Source organism: Elephantulus edwardii, unplaced genomic scaffold, assembly GCF_000299155.1.
Source record: "Elephantulus edwardii isolate Elephantulus edwardi_28Jun2011 unplaced genomic scaffold, EleEdw1.0 scaffold00339, whole genome shotgun sequence".
Classification (NCBI taxonomy): domain Eukaryota; kingdom Metazoa; phylum Chordata; class Mammalia; order Macroscelidea; family Macroscelididae; genus Elephantulus; species Elephantulus edwardii.
Window position 1 is genome coordinate 1,767,793 of NW_006400089.1, and position 16,649 is coordinate 1,784,441.

At 41.6% G+C, this 16,649-nt stretch overlaps 1 protein-coding gene across 1 annotated transcript in view; it reads left to right on the forward strand.

The window, feature by feature from the left end:
• UPP1 (uridine phosphorylase 1) overlaps positions 1-13,971 on the forward strand; it is a 46,753-nt gene extending 32,782 nt beyond the window's left edge. Inside the window, exons 3-8 of the mRNA XM_006901619.1 lie at positions 6,827-6,944; positions 8,316-8,474; positions 8,753-8,867; positions 12,117-12,326; positions 12,572-12,718; positions 13,832-13,971. Of these exons, the coding sequence (XP_006901681.1) occupies positions 6,827-6,944; positions 8,316-8,474; positions 8,753-8,867; positions 12,117-12,326; positions 12,572-12,718; positions 13,832-13,971 (889 nt within the window). The remainder of the gene's footprint in view (positions 1-6,826; positions 6,945-8,315; positions 8,475-8,752; positions 8,868-12,116; positions 12,327-12,571; positions 12,719-13,831) is intronic.
• Positions 13,972-16,649: the final 2,678 nt, after the last annotated feature.

Genomic DNA, 16,649 nt, shown 5'->3' on the forward strand with positions numbered 1-16,649 from the left:
ACAATGAATGAATGAAAACCCAAAATCTCTGTAAATGTTCATTAAAACTAATAAAATTTAATAGAAAAAAAAGAAGGCGTCATGGTACTAGGCATATTGTAGCTGATGTTAGATAGATCTTGGCTGAAAGCAGAGAATACCAGAGGAATGTCTGTGTTTCATTGACTATGCAAAGGCATTTGACTGTGTGGATCATAACAAACTTTGGCTGACTCTGAGAATAATGGGAATCTCAGAACACTTGGTCATGCTAATGTGAAACCTATACTTGGACCAGGAGGCAGGCGTCAGAGCAGAGCAAGGGAACACTGCATTGTTCAAAATTGGGAATGGCGTACGCCAGGGATGCATCCTATCTCCATACCATTTCAACCTATATGCAGAACAGATTATCTGGGAGGCTGGGCTCTATGAGGAGAAATGTGCTGTCCAGATTGGGGGACTCCTAAGTTAGGTCGTGATTTTCAGAACCATTGTTCCTACAGGCTGTGTAATACTCCATCTTGTGAATATAATTTCTCAATCCATTTAATTGTAGTTGGACATTTGAGCTGTTTTCATGTTCTTGCGATGGTGAATAACATTATTATGTGCACTGGTGTACAATTCTCCACTTGTGCTTCAGTTCTCATTTTCTCAGGGTTCATTCCAAACAGTGGAATGAATACCTGGGTTATATGGATTTTCTATGCTCAGCTTTCTGAGGAAACACCTCAAAGTGCCTTCCAGAGTTGTTGTACCATTTTACAATCCCATCAACAGTGTATAGGATTTCCTATCTTGCCACATCCTCTCCAACATTTATTACTTGTTGTCCTGTTACTTGCTACTGCTGTTGGAGTGAGATGTTATCTCATTGTGGTTTTGATTTGCATGTCTCTTATTGCCAGTGATTTTGAGGCTTTCTTCATGTGTCTGTTGCCCATAGAAATATATTCCTCTGTGATAAATCTTTCCATGTCTTTTGCTCATTTTGTAGTTGTGTTATCAGTCTTTTTCTTGTGGAGGCCCTGTAAACTTTTAATATGAGACCCTTTTCTGTAATGGTATTACCAAATGTTTTTTCCCAGAGAGTAAGTTTTCTTTTTACTCTGTTTGAAAAAGTTTTTGATGCACATGGGAATTTAATCTTTAGAAGGTCCCATTCATCTGTTTTATTCTCTCTAGATTGTGCATTTCTCGATGTATTTGGCATAGACTAGGCCTTCTACGCTTCATCCCACTTTGTCTCTGATGAACTTTGTTATTTTGGGCTTTGCTCTCTAATCCACCTTGAGTTGATTTCTGTGTATGGTGTGAGATATGGATCCTGTTTCAGCTTTCTGTAAGTAGCAATCCAGTTTTGACAGCACCATTTGTTGGAGAAGTTGCCATTTCCCCATTTGATAGGTTTTATTTCCATGTTAAAGTATCAATTGACCATAGATAGCTGGGTCCATTTCTGTGTTCTCAATTTTGTTAATTGGTCTATGTGCTTCTACTAACCTGTATAGTAGGTTTTGAGGTCAGGGAGTGCTATGCCTCCCACTTTTTTTTGTTTTTCAGAAGTCCAAGCAATGTGTTTTTGACTTAATATTTTAAGATCCTTATAAAACGAGCACATTTTTCTTTGCTCTGTATGGGTCTTATTTGCACAGCTTTAATATCATTCTTCTGTTTAACTATACTTGTTTACTCCAGTATCATTTCTGGAGTCAAGGAGGAATGAACTTTTCTGTTTTTAATTGGTAGCAAACTTAGCTTAATCATATCCTGTTTTGCCAACTTTAATGCCTGGGTCCATCAGTCCCTCCATAATATGCATAACATCCTAAGGCAAAAGAAGAATCATAATTACATTAACACAATTGTCACTGGCAGAACTTAAGTAGTTGTATCCAGAGCTATAGTTGGTCTAAAGAGGCTTTCTGAGATTCAGGCAGGGATCATCCTTCTTGCACAGACTTCTGGGTATGGATTGGAGAGCAGAGAGGATGTGGTGTTCAGGGTCAGAAAGGTGAGGGAGGTGACTTGGCCTTCCTGAATGCAATTTACAACATCTTGCTGAGGTGCCTCAGAATACAGTTTCTTCAATGTTCTTTTTCCATTTATTCTCATTTGTCTTAGTTCAAGTCCTTCTCCTGCAGATTATCAAGCTTGTGATGGAAACTCCACCTTCCTAGCTTTGAGCCTACATACTGCCTAGACTTTGGGTGCTTCTGAAGTGGTATTTCTAAAATGCCTATCTATTTATATTCCTGTCACTACTTCACATCCCGCCTCAACTCCTCAGTATTGGATCTGACCATATTAATTCCTCCTCCCTTTCTTGAGCTTATTATTCTAGCCCTGCCAAGATGCAGTTCACAACCTGTTGTTTCAGAGTGATCTTTGTTGGATGCAATATCCCTTTTGCTGCAAATGTCCTTCACATTGTATATCAATTCTAGGGAACCCAGTTTCTCTTGGAGAGTGTTAACAGTAATTTCAACTCATGTTGTTGTGTATGTGCTATTGAGTCACCTCCAACTCTTAGTGATCCTATTTAAAACAACTCTGAAGCCTGCCCTATCCTGAGCCAGTGTCACTGACTATGATACACCTACCCTCATTGCCCCAGTTATCTTGTCAACCCATCTCATCCAGGGTCTTCCTCTCATGCACTGTATACTTCCACCCTTCTGAGCATGATGTCCTTCTCCAAGGTTTGATCTCTCCTGGCCATGTGCCCAAATTATGTGAGATGGAGCTTCAAAATCCTTGCCTCCAAGAAGAAACTTTGTTTTCCCTTCTCCCATACAGACCTATTTGTTTTCCTGGCAGTCCATTGTATATTCAGTACTCTTCCCCAGCACTACAACTTAAGGGCATCGATTTTGTCATCTTTACTCATTGTCCAGCTCTCTGATGCAGAGCATGTAATTGTGAAGACTATGGGCTGGGTCAGGTGCACCTCATTCTCCAGCCTAACATCATTGATTCTCAGCACTCCCTTATACAATGGAGTAGAACTGCCTCGTTTGGGTTTCTTTGAAGGCATCTTTATGGAAGCAGACTGACAAGTCTTTACTTTTGAAGCTGCTTGGTGGGTTTAAATCTCTAAATTTTCTGTTGCCATTAGAGTGCTTAACCATTGTGCCACCGGGGAAAAATCCAATATGTTCATCAGAACAATTGCTGTTGTGTTTGTGTACTGTCGAATCAGAACTAACCCATAGCTGACCCTCTGCAGGTTTTCAGAGGCAGTTAATCACAAGGGAGGAGACTGTCCATCCTTCTTCCTCAGAGCAAGTGGTGGCTTCAAACCATGTGCCTAGGCAATTGCAGCTTGGCTTCTTTCCACTAAGCCATCAGAGCTCACTAGTAGAAAATTTTCTGTATAAGTTTAGATGTGCTGTCGAGTAGCTTGCGACTCATAGTAACTCTTGCACTTCAGGTCCTCAGTTTCAGCAAGCAGGTTTGTGTCATGTGCATAACACAGGTTGTTGATGGATCTCTCACCAATCCTGATGCCACACTTCTCCTCGTAGAGCCCAGCCTCCCAGATAATCTGTTCTGCATATAGGTTGAAAAGGTCTGGAGATAGGACACATCCCTGGCATACATCCTTCCCAATTTTGAACCGTGCAGTGTTTCCTTGCTCTGTTCTGATGATTGCCTCTTATTCCATTATAGGTTTCGCATTAGCATGATCAAGTGTTCTTGGATTCCCATTCTTCTCAGAGTCAGCCACAGTTTGTTATAATCCACACAGTCAAATGCCTTTGCATAGTCAATGAAACACAGATAGACATTCCTCTGGTATTCCCTACTTCCAACTAAGATCCATCTAACATTAGCTATATCCTTGGTACCACGACCTCTTCTAAACCCAACCTGCACTTCTGGCCGTTCTCTGCTGATGTGCACTTGTTTTTGGGTAATCTTTACCAGAATCTTGCTTGCATATGATATCAATGATACTGCTGTATAATTTCCACATTTTTTGGGTCACCTTTCTTTGGGAACAAATATAGATCTCTTCCAGTCAGTTGGCCAAGTGGTTGTTCTCCAGATTTCTTGGCACAGCTTAGTGAGTACATCCAGGGAAGCACCTGTTAGTTGAAATACGTCTACATAGTAAATATACTTTTCACTTAGAAAACAGGGTTTGGTATTCCATTTTATCTAGTTCACCTTTCTGGTAGGTGTGCTAGTTAAAGTTGTCCATCACTTTGGCAGTCCACTATGTTATCATCTCTTTGATGAACTTTCATTACGATCTGTAAGCAGCCAGTCAGTCAGTTGAAGGGAACTTTTTTAGGGGTAAGGCCTGCATTGAATATGGACATTCTGGCAAAGGTGTATTTTGCTTGATCTGCATGAGTAAGGAGAAGACTCTAGTCTGACACATGGAATTGAGACTTTACAGTGTCTAACAAGCATTTCCTTGAGGTGAACAGTGTTCTTTTATATATATGTTGTTGTTATTGTTATGTGCCATTGAGCTGCCTGTGACTCATAGCAACCCTATGTACAGCAGCCAGTCTTATTGTCTCTGAACACCTACCCCATATCCCAATCACTGGATCAATCCAGCTTATCGAGGGTCTTCCTCTCGTGTGCTGTCCCTCCAGCTTCCCAAGCATGATATTCCTCTCCAAGGACTCATCCTTCCTTACAACATGTCCATAGTATGTTAGATGAAGCTTTAGAATCTTTGCCTCCAAGGAGCAACCTGGTTTAATCCTCTCCAGGACAAACTATTCTCTTCTGTCATCCTTAGTCCTTGTCCAGATTTCTGATGCATAGTAAGGGATTGCAAAGACCAAGGCCTGTATCAGGCATACCTTATTCCTCAGACTGACATCAGCGCTCTTCAGTACTTTGGAGAGGTCTCTAACAGCAGTCTTTCTCAATACAGTATGTCTTAGTTTCCTGGCTGCTGGTGCCAAGAGTGTTGATTGTGAAGCTAAGCAAACTAAAGCTGTGAACAATCTCAATCTCTTCACCATCAATCCTGATGCTGTCAATTGGTCCAGTGGTGAGAATCTTTGTTTTCTTGACATTGAGCCTCAATCCATATTGAAGGCTGCAGTCCTTGACCCTCTGTCGCAGGTGCTTCAGCTCCTCTTCAGTTTCAGCAAGCAGGGTTGTGTCATCTGCATAATGCAGATTGTTGATGAATCTTCCACCAATCCTGACACCACACTTCTCATACAGCTAAGCCTCCTGGATGATCTGTTCTGCATACAGGTTAAAAAGGTTTGGAGATAGAACAAGTCCTTGGCATACACCCTTCCCAATTTTGAACCATGCAGTGTTCCCTTGCTCTGTTCTGATGACTGCCTCTTGATCCAAGAATAGGTTTTGCCTAAGCATGACCAAGTGTTCTGGGATTCCCATTCTTCTCAGAGTTTAGCCACATAGTCAATGAAATACAAATAGACATTCCTATATCATTCACTCACACTTTTTATAACTGAGTCGGACCCAATTCATGGCTTTTCCCCAGTGGGTTTCTGAGGCTGTATATTGCATGGGATGAGATTGTTCATCTTTCTTCCATGGAGCTGTTTGTGGTTTTATACTACCTGATAAGTTTCTTTTCTGGTTTAGCAAGGCAACCCTGTGGACTGCACCATGAGAGCTCAGTACTTTTATTTGTCAGGTGTCAGGCTAGAGGCTTGTTCTAACTCGGTTTCAGGGACTCATGGGAAAAAAGAGAAGGCCTGTGGCTCATGTCCCACGAACCTGAGGTTAAAAGATGATGCAGGACTGAGAGAGGGCAAACCTGCCAGGAAATCTCTATATGTGAAGCACAAGCAACATACCCAAGGAAGCTCTTCTTTGAACTGATGGCTGCTTACTTCACAAAATGCAGGATGATAACCTGATGTTAGTCAACACTGAGATTCATGACCTTATTCAGCTACATCACCCAAACTGTCACAAATATCACAGCACACAAAACCTCCACTGACAGAACAGTAAGCTGAGCATAAGGCACAGGGGCGGAAACAAAGCTCATTTCTCCCCCATGGCAGGGGACATGTCTGCTGAGGGACCAGCAACGTCACCTGAGGGATCGCTTGTGTATAATTATTGCTTAATTTATTTGCTTAGAAAAATTCTACTTTTGCTAGCATTATCAAAAATTAAAGTGATCCATCTCTTTAAGTAAGATATTAAACAGAAATAAATTTGACAAAGAGCCTCAGTAACACATTTTGAGTCAGTTATACCAACTACAGTTATTATTTTAGAGAAATTATTACCAGTGTAGATGTTTAGGGACGCATTGCTGGTAATGGTTAAAGCAATATAAATCCCATACAAATACATTCACTTCATTGTATAGTATCACAATATTATGCTGTCAACTCTGTGACAGGAAAGATGACTGCACGAGAACATAAGACAAACACAGAAGAATATGTCAGATGCTGACAGTGGTTATTTCACTGTGACAGAATGATTGTAGTTGTGATTTTATTTCTTGTCCCATCTGTGGATGCTCTCTATGTTGAACATACTATTTCTAAAAGAGAGCAAACTCAGTTTATGTTTTGAATGGATTTGATTTGGGTAGTAACTGGGTGACTTAATGTTCTGATCTATATTCTTTTCTGTCCTTTATGGAGTTCTTCCAGTTTGCCCTCAGAACAGGGGTGCAGGGTGTAAAGAGGGGTTGAGAGAAAGGAGAAGGGTTAAGTGGACAAGGTACTAGGGAAGGAGGTGTGCTGGCAAAATTGCCCCAAGGGTGTAGCAGTGCTGTCGACTTCACTTTGTACTCTGTGTTTTGCAGATAGAGGTCACTACTGGACACTGATATTCTAAAAGTGCTTTTTTTAATGTTTTGTGACAGGGACTGCACCTTTCAACTTTTAAACCCACATATAGCAACAATGAAAGACGATGTTTTATACCATTTCAGCCTCAACACCAGTACACATGATTTCCCAGCTATGTTTGGAGATGTGAAGGTAAAAAACAAGGCATTCTAGGAATTGACATTCAATAGAAATAAACTTTGTTTCACATGGTTGAGAGGTGACAGGTGACAAGCTTATAAAGTTTATCAACAAACATTTTGCAAATTGTTGCTTTTGAAGTGTATAAGCTAGTGAGGGAAATAACTACCTATACTGGTTACTAATTAATCCACTGTGTATTTAGTATGTAATTGAAATTATGAATTTCCTAATGCTTCATTGATAGAGTAGAAAATGACATAGAGCATATTCTAAGGCAGCCAGAGATGTAAGAGTAATTGCGTGGTGTCTCTTTTTTGTAATTTAGTGTGTGTACTGATAGACTCTGTCAATTGTCTTTAATGTCTTAATTTGTTAAATCTTTCTTCAAGTCCATATTTCCTACAAGGTCACAAGTTTCTCAGTTCTGATTTATCCTGACGGAAGACTCTTAGACTTTCTAATTCCTGGAAGTTATTATTTAATGGATATTTTAGTTTTTAGTTAGGGTGAGGAAAATGTTTTGGAACTAGATCTTACTGATGGTTATATAGATATTTTTATATTAGCATATATATGTAAATCAATAATAGTATTTATTTAAATTGGTTAAATAGATTTTTGTAAGTAATTTGTCACTGAATTATACATTAAAAATTGTTAGAATGATAGTTTGTGTTATATATTTTAACCCTCATCCCTAATTCCTTTTCCCCCCCAAGTCTAATCCTTGTGGGCAAAAATAACCTTTACTGTTAAAACCAGACTGAACCAGGCACACTAGAGTCCATTGCTGTTACTTGGAATTGCCTTTAGATAACAGCCTGCCTCATATGCTGCTATCAGTGTGGAACAAGTGTACATGCATGTGCTGTTAATTCATTAATTCTGCATTTAGCTCAGCCAGTTAAGCCTGCAATTATTATTGTCATTATTCTTTCTTACTGTTACTTATACTTAGCTGTCAAATGCCTGACAAGTGAGGTAGGAGTTATACCTCCACTGTGTAGATAGATTGTGGGGTCTGGTTGCACGGCTAGTATGTGATGGGACTGACTGCAGTGCCATTCTTTCACCTCACTCAAACCAGAACCTTTCTAGCTCACCATGCCGTTTCTCCCAGTGGTGGAAGGCGGCTGAGAGCACATGGTGGCTGGGTTTATTAAAGAGTACTAGAGCCTGATCTCATGGCATTTCATATAGCAGAATGCTAACAAGCAGAATTTTCAAGCCCGAGTGCATCGGAATCACAGGCTAGGCCCATGAAGTGTGGCTGGGGACCTTGCATTTCTAGCAAGTTTCTGGATGGTGCTAATGTTGCTTGTAGTACTAGCAAGTTCCAAGGTAGGCTGTGCCTGTGCTGATGGTGTCTCTGTCTGGCAGTTTGTGTGTGTCGGTGGTAGCCCCTCCCGCATGAAAGCCTTCACCAGCTATGTGGCTCAGGAGCTGGGTCTCGAGCGACCAGGCATGGACCTTGTCAACATCTGTGCTGGAACAGACCGCTATGCCATGTACAAAGTCGGCCCAGTGCTTTCTGTCAGTGTGAGTATCCTGTAGTCCCACTCATGGCTTGGCTGAAGTTTTGAGTTTTTTAGGTTCCTTTATACACACACACACCCCCATCTTCAACACCTATTCATTTTATGAGGCCAGTAGCAGGGTGACCTACTTCCAACAAGCCACCCATTGATGCCCTCGTGGAGCATGGTTCTGTTCTGACATGCTTGGGATTACTGTGAGTTGGAGTCAACTCCAGTGGTTTAAAATAAGGGTATGCACAAAGTCAGGATCCAGTGTAATGCCTCCATCTCTTGCTTTAGCACGGCATGGGCATCCCTTCTATTGCAATCATGCTGCATGAGCTCATCAAGCTGCTGTATCACGCTAGGTGCTCCAATGTCACTGTCATCCGCATCGGCACTTCTGGTGGCATAGGTAAGTTCTTTCTCATTCCCATTGGGGCCTTGCCTGGAGATGGGTAGCTCCAGGAAGAGTGGACCCTCCCTTTAGCACTCCCGTGTGTGCTGTGGAATTGAAAACAAAAGGGTTTATTTGTTGGCTTATTTTCAGAAAACTTACCAAAAGGAGGCATGAAAAAGAAAAATATTACTCTCATTTTAATTCTAAAACAAAATTAGAATTTTAATTCTAAAAGGAAATTAGAATATTTTCATTGTTGTTGTTGTTGTTATTATGTGCCATCGAGTCGCTTGCGACTCATAGCAACCCTATGTTGTTCTGTTGTACATAGATTTTTCAGAGGCCTGCTATTTCAGAAGTGGATAGCCAATCCTTCTTCCTAGTCTGTCTTAATGTGAATATTCAGATTTAGAGAAGCATCAGACAGACCAGCAAGTTAAAGGTATATCCCTTATTGTGGAGTTAACCATTAGTGTCAGTGTTGTCCCTGCCTTTGGCACATGTGTCTTTACTCACTTATTTCCCTGCTCCACCCTCCACCAGGATACCCATCCACTTCTACCCACTCCCTTCACATCTATCTCCCATTGACCAGCCCTTGATCTAATAGCTTATATCTGAAGCTTCCTTGGCTTCCGTGATTCCAAACACATCAGCTGCTCGTAGTTCCTTATGTTGGGACCAATGTCTCTGAAGTTTAGTCGTAATGTTTCCCGAGCAAAGGTGATGCATCCATTAGTTTCATAATTTTACTAGTTTTATGAAATTTCCAAGTTTTATGAAAATATTAGTTGTTTTTTTATGAAATTTTACACAGAAAATGATGTTTCCATTTAACAATTTTTGTACATATTATTAAGTGACTCTGATTACATTTTCCCCATTATGTGAGTATTCCATTCTGGTTCAGTTCCATTCTGGTTGTTCCAGCTTCATTATTCGAGCTGCCTTGCCCTTTCTGTCTTTTTTATGTTTGTTTTAGGTAAATGTTGACCAATTCCTTTGGTCTCATAGATTTGTTTGGTTTTGTTGTCATTAAAGGAAAACAGTACTCACAGGTGATTATTAAAAATTTTTTTTATTGATCTAATCTGTTCCATAGTTATCGGAGGAGTAACTTCTTAAAGTGGTTTTATTTTAAACATTAAGGAGTATCTTAAGACATTTGCCTCAGGGCATCCTTTAGTACCAATTAGTCGAATAATTCTCACCTTTCTCTTTCTCTTTTTAAGAATGTCAGTTTTGTTCTGTGTTTTTCTGCCTTCTCCCCAGGACTATCCTTAGTGTCTCTGGTCAGGACCATCAGGAATAGTAATGAGCACCACTGAATTCAGGTCTAAGTATTGATCAGGCAGTTTGTCCTGTACACTAATTTCTTCCTCACATATTTCTTTACCTTTCCATGAGACTGGTGGTGGTAAGGAAATTAGCTGCTAAGGCAAAAGTTTGCAGTTCAATCTGCCACTTGCTCCAAGGGAGAAAGAGGAACAGTCTCCTCCCCTATGAGATATGTTGCCTCTGAAAATCCACTGGAGGTTCAGCTATGGGTTGGTTCTGACTCAGTGATACTCAACAAAACAACATGGTACTAAACCTTCAGACTCAATAAACCAGTCCCACAAATTATTTAGTTATATCTGTGAAATATCAGTGACTCTGCCCATATGTGCTTTATTATGAATGTAAATACATGTGTAGCATGCACAGACACATGCTTGGTGCCTGCAGATACACCTATACAAGCACATTTCTATGCTTTCAGACTTTCCTATACAAATATTCATCCAAATATACCTATATAACCACTCATAGGTACTTTTTGGGTGTTGCTGCTGCAAAATTGTATATGTTATAGCATTTATTAGTATATTATTTGCTTTGGTCAAGATCTACAAACTTTACTCACATTCAGTATCATGTTTCCCATCATCAAAACCAACAAGTGTTTTCTGTCCTGTGCTTGCCACATCACACTTGGGATCCTTGGTGTACCCTGTGGTTTCTAAGCCACCACTAATGCCTCCCAGCCCTGCCAACCACTCAGAAGCCTGCTCTGCAGCCCATGGCTGCAGTATGAGGGCAAGAACACTCACAATGCTGACTGCAGCCTCAGGGAGGAGGACCACTCCAAGACACCCCTGTGTGACATGCAGCAGCTCTGACAGCCAAACGAGCACTCTACATGATCCTCATAGGAAGAGACACAGGGCAGGTATGCCTGAAAGGTCTCTGCACCTGAGACACTGGTAGTAGCCAGTAGGGATTCCTAAAGGGCTGATGAAGACTAACTTGAAAACAGCAGCAGAGGCCAGGAGAGGCTTTTGTACACCACAATTTAAGGTTGGCGGCATAAGACACACATCATATTCTGGAGACTTTTAATATTCTTCACCAAACTGGCTAGTTGTCTAGTTGATTGTGACTCAGTGGTCACCCCACATGTGCAAGAGTAGAGCTGTGTACCCTGTGGTTTCCAGGGGTTGATGTTTTGGAAGTAGATCACCAGGGCTTTTATAGGAGGTACGCCAGAGTGGACTCTGTCTGACCTTCTAGTTAGCAGTGATGGTTTTAAGTGTTTGCCCCACTGCTCAGAGAGAATTTGAACATTGTTTATCACATGAGTTCATGAAAGCAATCAGCTAACACTCTTCCCAGGCAAACCTCAGACCTGGACTAACTGCTGAGAGTAGACAACATCGAGCAGAACAGGGACTAGTGAGCAAATTAAGGGGAATAGAACAGCTGGAATGGAACACATGACCACAATTTTAAAAACTTGGCCGTGGTTTTAATGTTTCATGAAACAGCTGACAAAGTACTTCCAGAAAAGCTCTCCTGACCTGTTCATTATCGAATGTTTAGGAAAACCAATTTCTTACTAATTAGTATCAGGGAAGGATCAGAGTCAAATCTCATACAAAGTTATTGTAAGGAAAATGAACAAAATAATGCCCCACAAACAGAAACATTCTTCAGAATGGCATGCCCAACAAAAAGATGCAAACCAGTACCTACTATATAAATCTGGGGAACTCCAAGACAGACAAGTGTGAGTAGTAGCTGTTTTTTATTTTCTTTATGTATTACTCTTCCATAGTTTTCGCTATTTTTTAAATGGGGAGAAAGGATCCTTAAACATATCCTTGTTTGATTTATGCTGAATTGTTTACAGCATTTTAGTTTGCATATAAATCCTTTTCCTTCTTCCTGCTCCTGCTGTGGCCCTGACTCCACTCTGAGAGCCACGATACCTGCCTCTTCCAGGTCTGGAGCCTGGCTCTGTGGTCATCACCCAACAAGCAGTGGATGCCTGCTTCAAGCCCGAATTTGAACTGATTGTGCTGGGGAAGCGGGTCGTTCGGAGCACATGCCTTGATAACCAGCTAGCACAGGAGTTGATGCAGTGTTCCAAAGAGCTGGATGAGTTTCCTGTATTCATGGGGAACACCATGTGCACCTTAGACTTCTATGAAGGTGAGCTAGATGGAACTTTCCAGGGCTTCTCCATCAGTCTTCCTCACTGTGAATTGAGTTACGTTCCTGCCTTGGTGTTTCCACGACTTTGTGCTTCTTTCTTGATGGTGGTAACATGATGATGGTTGGTTGTCACAGCTTCCACACAAGTGGCCAGGAACTGACAGGGCCTCTTCTGCCTGTATCCTCTGTGGCCTGAGGTAGGTGCTCAGGTCACAAGTACTGTGTCTTTGTGTGTGCTGTAGGCCAAGGCCGCCTCGACGGTGCTCTGTGCACGTACACGGAAAAGGAGAAGCAGGAGTACTTGAGGGCTGCCTATGCTGCCGGCATTCGGAACATTGAGATGGAATCCTCTGTCTTTGCTGCCATGTGTGGTGCTTGTGGCCTCCGAGGTAAGCCAGCATATTTTTAACCTTGGAGCTTCATCCTCTTTGTCCGGGCTGCTTACAGTCTGGGTGTTTTTCACTAGTGTAGTGGTCAGGGCCCCACTTCTTTAGCTCCCATACCTGCTTCCTGGCTTCTCCCTACCCAAGCCCTCAGGTTGTAAGAGCCTGGATCCTATGTTTAAGAAATTGACTACAGAGAAAGGATCTCTCCAGGACAGTCTCCTCGTGTTTGTGTAAACCTTGCAAGCAGGCCTTGATTCCACAGTGATCTCAGTGCAGCATGTATCTTCCTCTCTTCTTTTTGTCCTTGTTGCTTTGTGCCTAAACTGCTGCTTTTGTATCTTAAAAGCAAACAGATTTACATCACACTCTACACTAATAGGATCACTTTAACCAGGCAAGGAAGTATCTGTTTCCAAATGGAATTGTGTACACAGACAGGAGTTAGGATTACAATACATAATTTTGGGGACACCAAAATGTAACACCATACTTCTGAAAGAGGCAGCTTTACCATATGTGTGTTCAAACATTGTGGTTGTTGTGAAATTGTAAAAAAGCAAGATTTCTATCACCACTACATAGGGAACTGGAAAGATTGCAGAGGGAACTGTGTCATCTCAGCCAGAACTTCCTTCCAAGTGAGATGACCAGCCCTGCAAGAAGCTTGCCTTTCAAATGACTTCTGATTTTGAAATTGTGGTTTGTTATACCACTAAGTCCCTGTCTCATAAACTTAGAGCCAAAATTGACCTTTTTTGAATTAGAGAAAGCTGCCCTAAACTGGTCCTGGAATATCCTTGGTAATTTCATTTGTAAGTAAGGTCATGGGTAAAAAAGACAAGGCAACATGATGTAAGAGGAAGAGACTTCAAAATGCCTTTCTTCACTTGTGTGTCTCCCAATATTTTGTTTGCCTGTTATTGTCTACCAGAACATTCTCAATGGCTGAATTGTCTGCCTGCTTCCTGAGGGGTAGATGGGAGCTTGTCTGCCTGCTTCCTGAGGGGTAGATGGGAGCTAGTCTACAGTGTCAGCTGGTTTGTGGCTCCCACTCAGTAAGCTCAGATTGAAGAACGCATACCCCTGACCCATTGTGGCTTTTCTTTCCTGGTGCAGCAGCCGTCGTGTGTGTCACCCTTCTCAACCGATTGCATGGAGACCAGATTGACAGCCCGCATTGGGTACTAGTGGAATATCAGCAACGACCCCAGAAGCTGGTGGGCTACTTCATAAAGAAATGCCTCCAGAAAGCCTGAGACCCTTGCCTGCCCAATGCTGTGAAGACAGTCTGGTGGAAATAAAGAATTGTCCAGAATCTCCTTTTGTATGACATTGAACACATTTTGGGCACAAGAATTTAATTATGTTTCAGAGGCAAAGAGCTGTGTTTTCAACTACATTAGCTTGAGCTGGATTTCCTTAAGAATGTTCTTGAATAATTAAAACACTCCTAGGGAAAATTTTTAGACTTTTAAATTCTTCAGCTTGTCATAGTTAATGTCATAAAATAAGATATCTGACAATGGTGTGGGAAATGGTATTTCCTAAGAACCTATTTTAAAATTTCTATTTATTGTTGATAACCAAAATTGCAGATATTAGAGATTTGAAAGGAAATGCAGTTTTTAAATAGGTATATGTAGTTTACAAATGACCATGACTAAATTTCTGGGTATTTCTGCATCACTCCTATATAGTTATCTGATCGTTCTCCAAACTTCTAGTGTTAACCTGGGCTTCTTCCAAGTCCTTATAGGCTAGTTAAGAGGCCAAACACTGAGTTGGCCCCATCTTGCTGGTCTCCAGTTCGTTTCTGGCTCCCAGAAACCCTGTAGGCTGTACTTCCCAGTTTCCAAGCCCTTGCTTCCAATTGAGGTTAGCCCTGCCTGGGAGAATCTAGGTGTTTCTGTTCTTAATCTTGGTAATGTTACTGGTACAGATATGTCTTTGTGAAGAGACACAGTTAACTCTAGCCCGGGATGGTGAGTTTCACTGGCTCCTAAGTAGCCCCATTTGACTTCTCAGCTCTTCTGCTTCCATGTGACCAATGTTTAGTATGTCTTTGAAATGCTCCAAATGTGATTTGTTTATTGATTTTGTGTTTACATATGCAGCCAAACCACTTAGACGCCCTGACAGTTTGAGACATAATATTGAGCATTTGGAAACTAAGTGCAGTCAAACAAGAACAGATGTGGAATTTGTTGTAACAAAGTAATCTGCCACCTTGACATGAGTTTGGCAGAAATTCAGAAGAAAGCGCATGAGGGAAACGGCTGATAAAAAGGGTGTGCATGGACAAGAACTTTTGATGTGAGGAAGCTGGAGCTAGAAGTAGGGCTTTCTCTATGAGTGGTTAGAGACATACTTAACTTTCTAATTGTTCTTAATTTGGAAGCAGAGACAGAAAAGTTAGGAACTGTTATTAGTCTAGAACTGGGCCTTTTACAGGTTTTTGTCTGGCTTCCTAGACTGGTAACTGCAGCTGAGACTGGTTTTTGCAGGTTGTGGGTGAGATTCTATTTTTAACTTAGCCTGGCTGTCATCCATATGTATATTTGGTTTCTCAGGGTGGGGAGGAATGGGTCATTGGGGTTTCTATAAATGATGGGAAAAGTGCAAGCCTGTGCATTTTCAGGGACCTGGCAGTCTAGTGGGTAAGGAATTGTGCTGCTCACTTTAAAGCAATTACTGCAAATTCATCAGCTACTCCATGGGAGAAAGATGGACAATTTCCTCCAGTGTGATTTATAGCCTCTGAAATATCACTGGAGGGTTACCTATGACTCAGTTCTGACAATGAGTGCCAAGAATTAGTGGTATTCAGAAAGCTCCTACCCTATAATTAGGAAGCTCTAGTGTCCTCGTGGTAAGAAGCTGTGCTGCCAAAGGCATTGAAGGACCCCCGAACCGCTGGTCCTGTTCTGTCCCGAGTGGACGGCGAAGACCCAAGACTCCAAGACACCGGCTTGATGCAACAGCAAGAGATAAGAGGTTTATTGCGGAGCTCCGGGCCGACCCTTATCTCTCGCAGGAGACAGAGGAGCCGACCTCGAGCAGACAAAGTTGGGTTTTTTTATACACTTTAGGGGGATACAACTGAGTATCAGCTTCTCATTGGGTGATGAAAGCACAATTTGAATTCATTGGTTCAGTGTTCGCTCAGGGTTTACACAGCATTTTTGCACGTAGCACTTGCGGCAGTCACGTAGCACATGTAGCAGTTAGATAGATCTTTAACTATATGGTGGTGTCACAAATTCTTAAGTATACAATGAGTTCAAACTCTAGGGCAGTGGAAAAGCACAAGATACATTGGTTATCAGTCGGGAAACAAAGGCACATGGGTTATCAGTTGAGAAACAATCTTTGCTTGTTTGCTCTGCCCTTCTGCCAGCTATTCTTGAAATACTCTTGCCCTGGATACCTGGGTGTGGGGCTTTAAAAATTAACTTAGCTGAGAACTATAGAAACTTGAGTTTAATTCAGCTGAGAACTATAGGGACTATTTTAATTTCAATCTTTTCAGCATCAAATCCACCAACTGTTCCATGGGAGGGAGATGGGCAGTCCCTACCTCATGCCTGTGTGGTGGGATGGGGACCACAGTCATCTTGGGGGACATTTTTAGTAAGGCAGAAAAAAAAGCACAAATTATATCATGTTATTTATTAAGTAGGATTTACTAGACACGGATGTTGTCATTTAGCACAAGATGGTTTCTCCTGCCCATGTTTCACCCAACAGTGCCTAAAAGTCTACCTCTGGGGGAGCAATGGTTAACCACCACCACACTAGACAAGGTGAAAAAACTTACTGATGAGATTTTATTTCTAAAGACTGCAGAGCACTAAAGCACTGTCCAGGGTTGGTGGGAACTGCACTGGCAACTGTTGGCAGAGTGAGGAAGGGCAAGTCCTTTAGCTCACAGAGT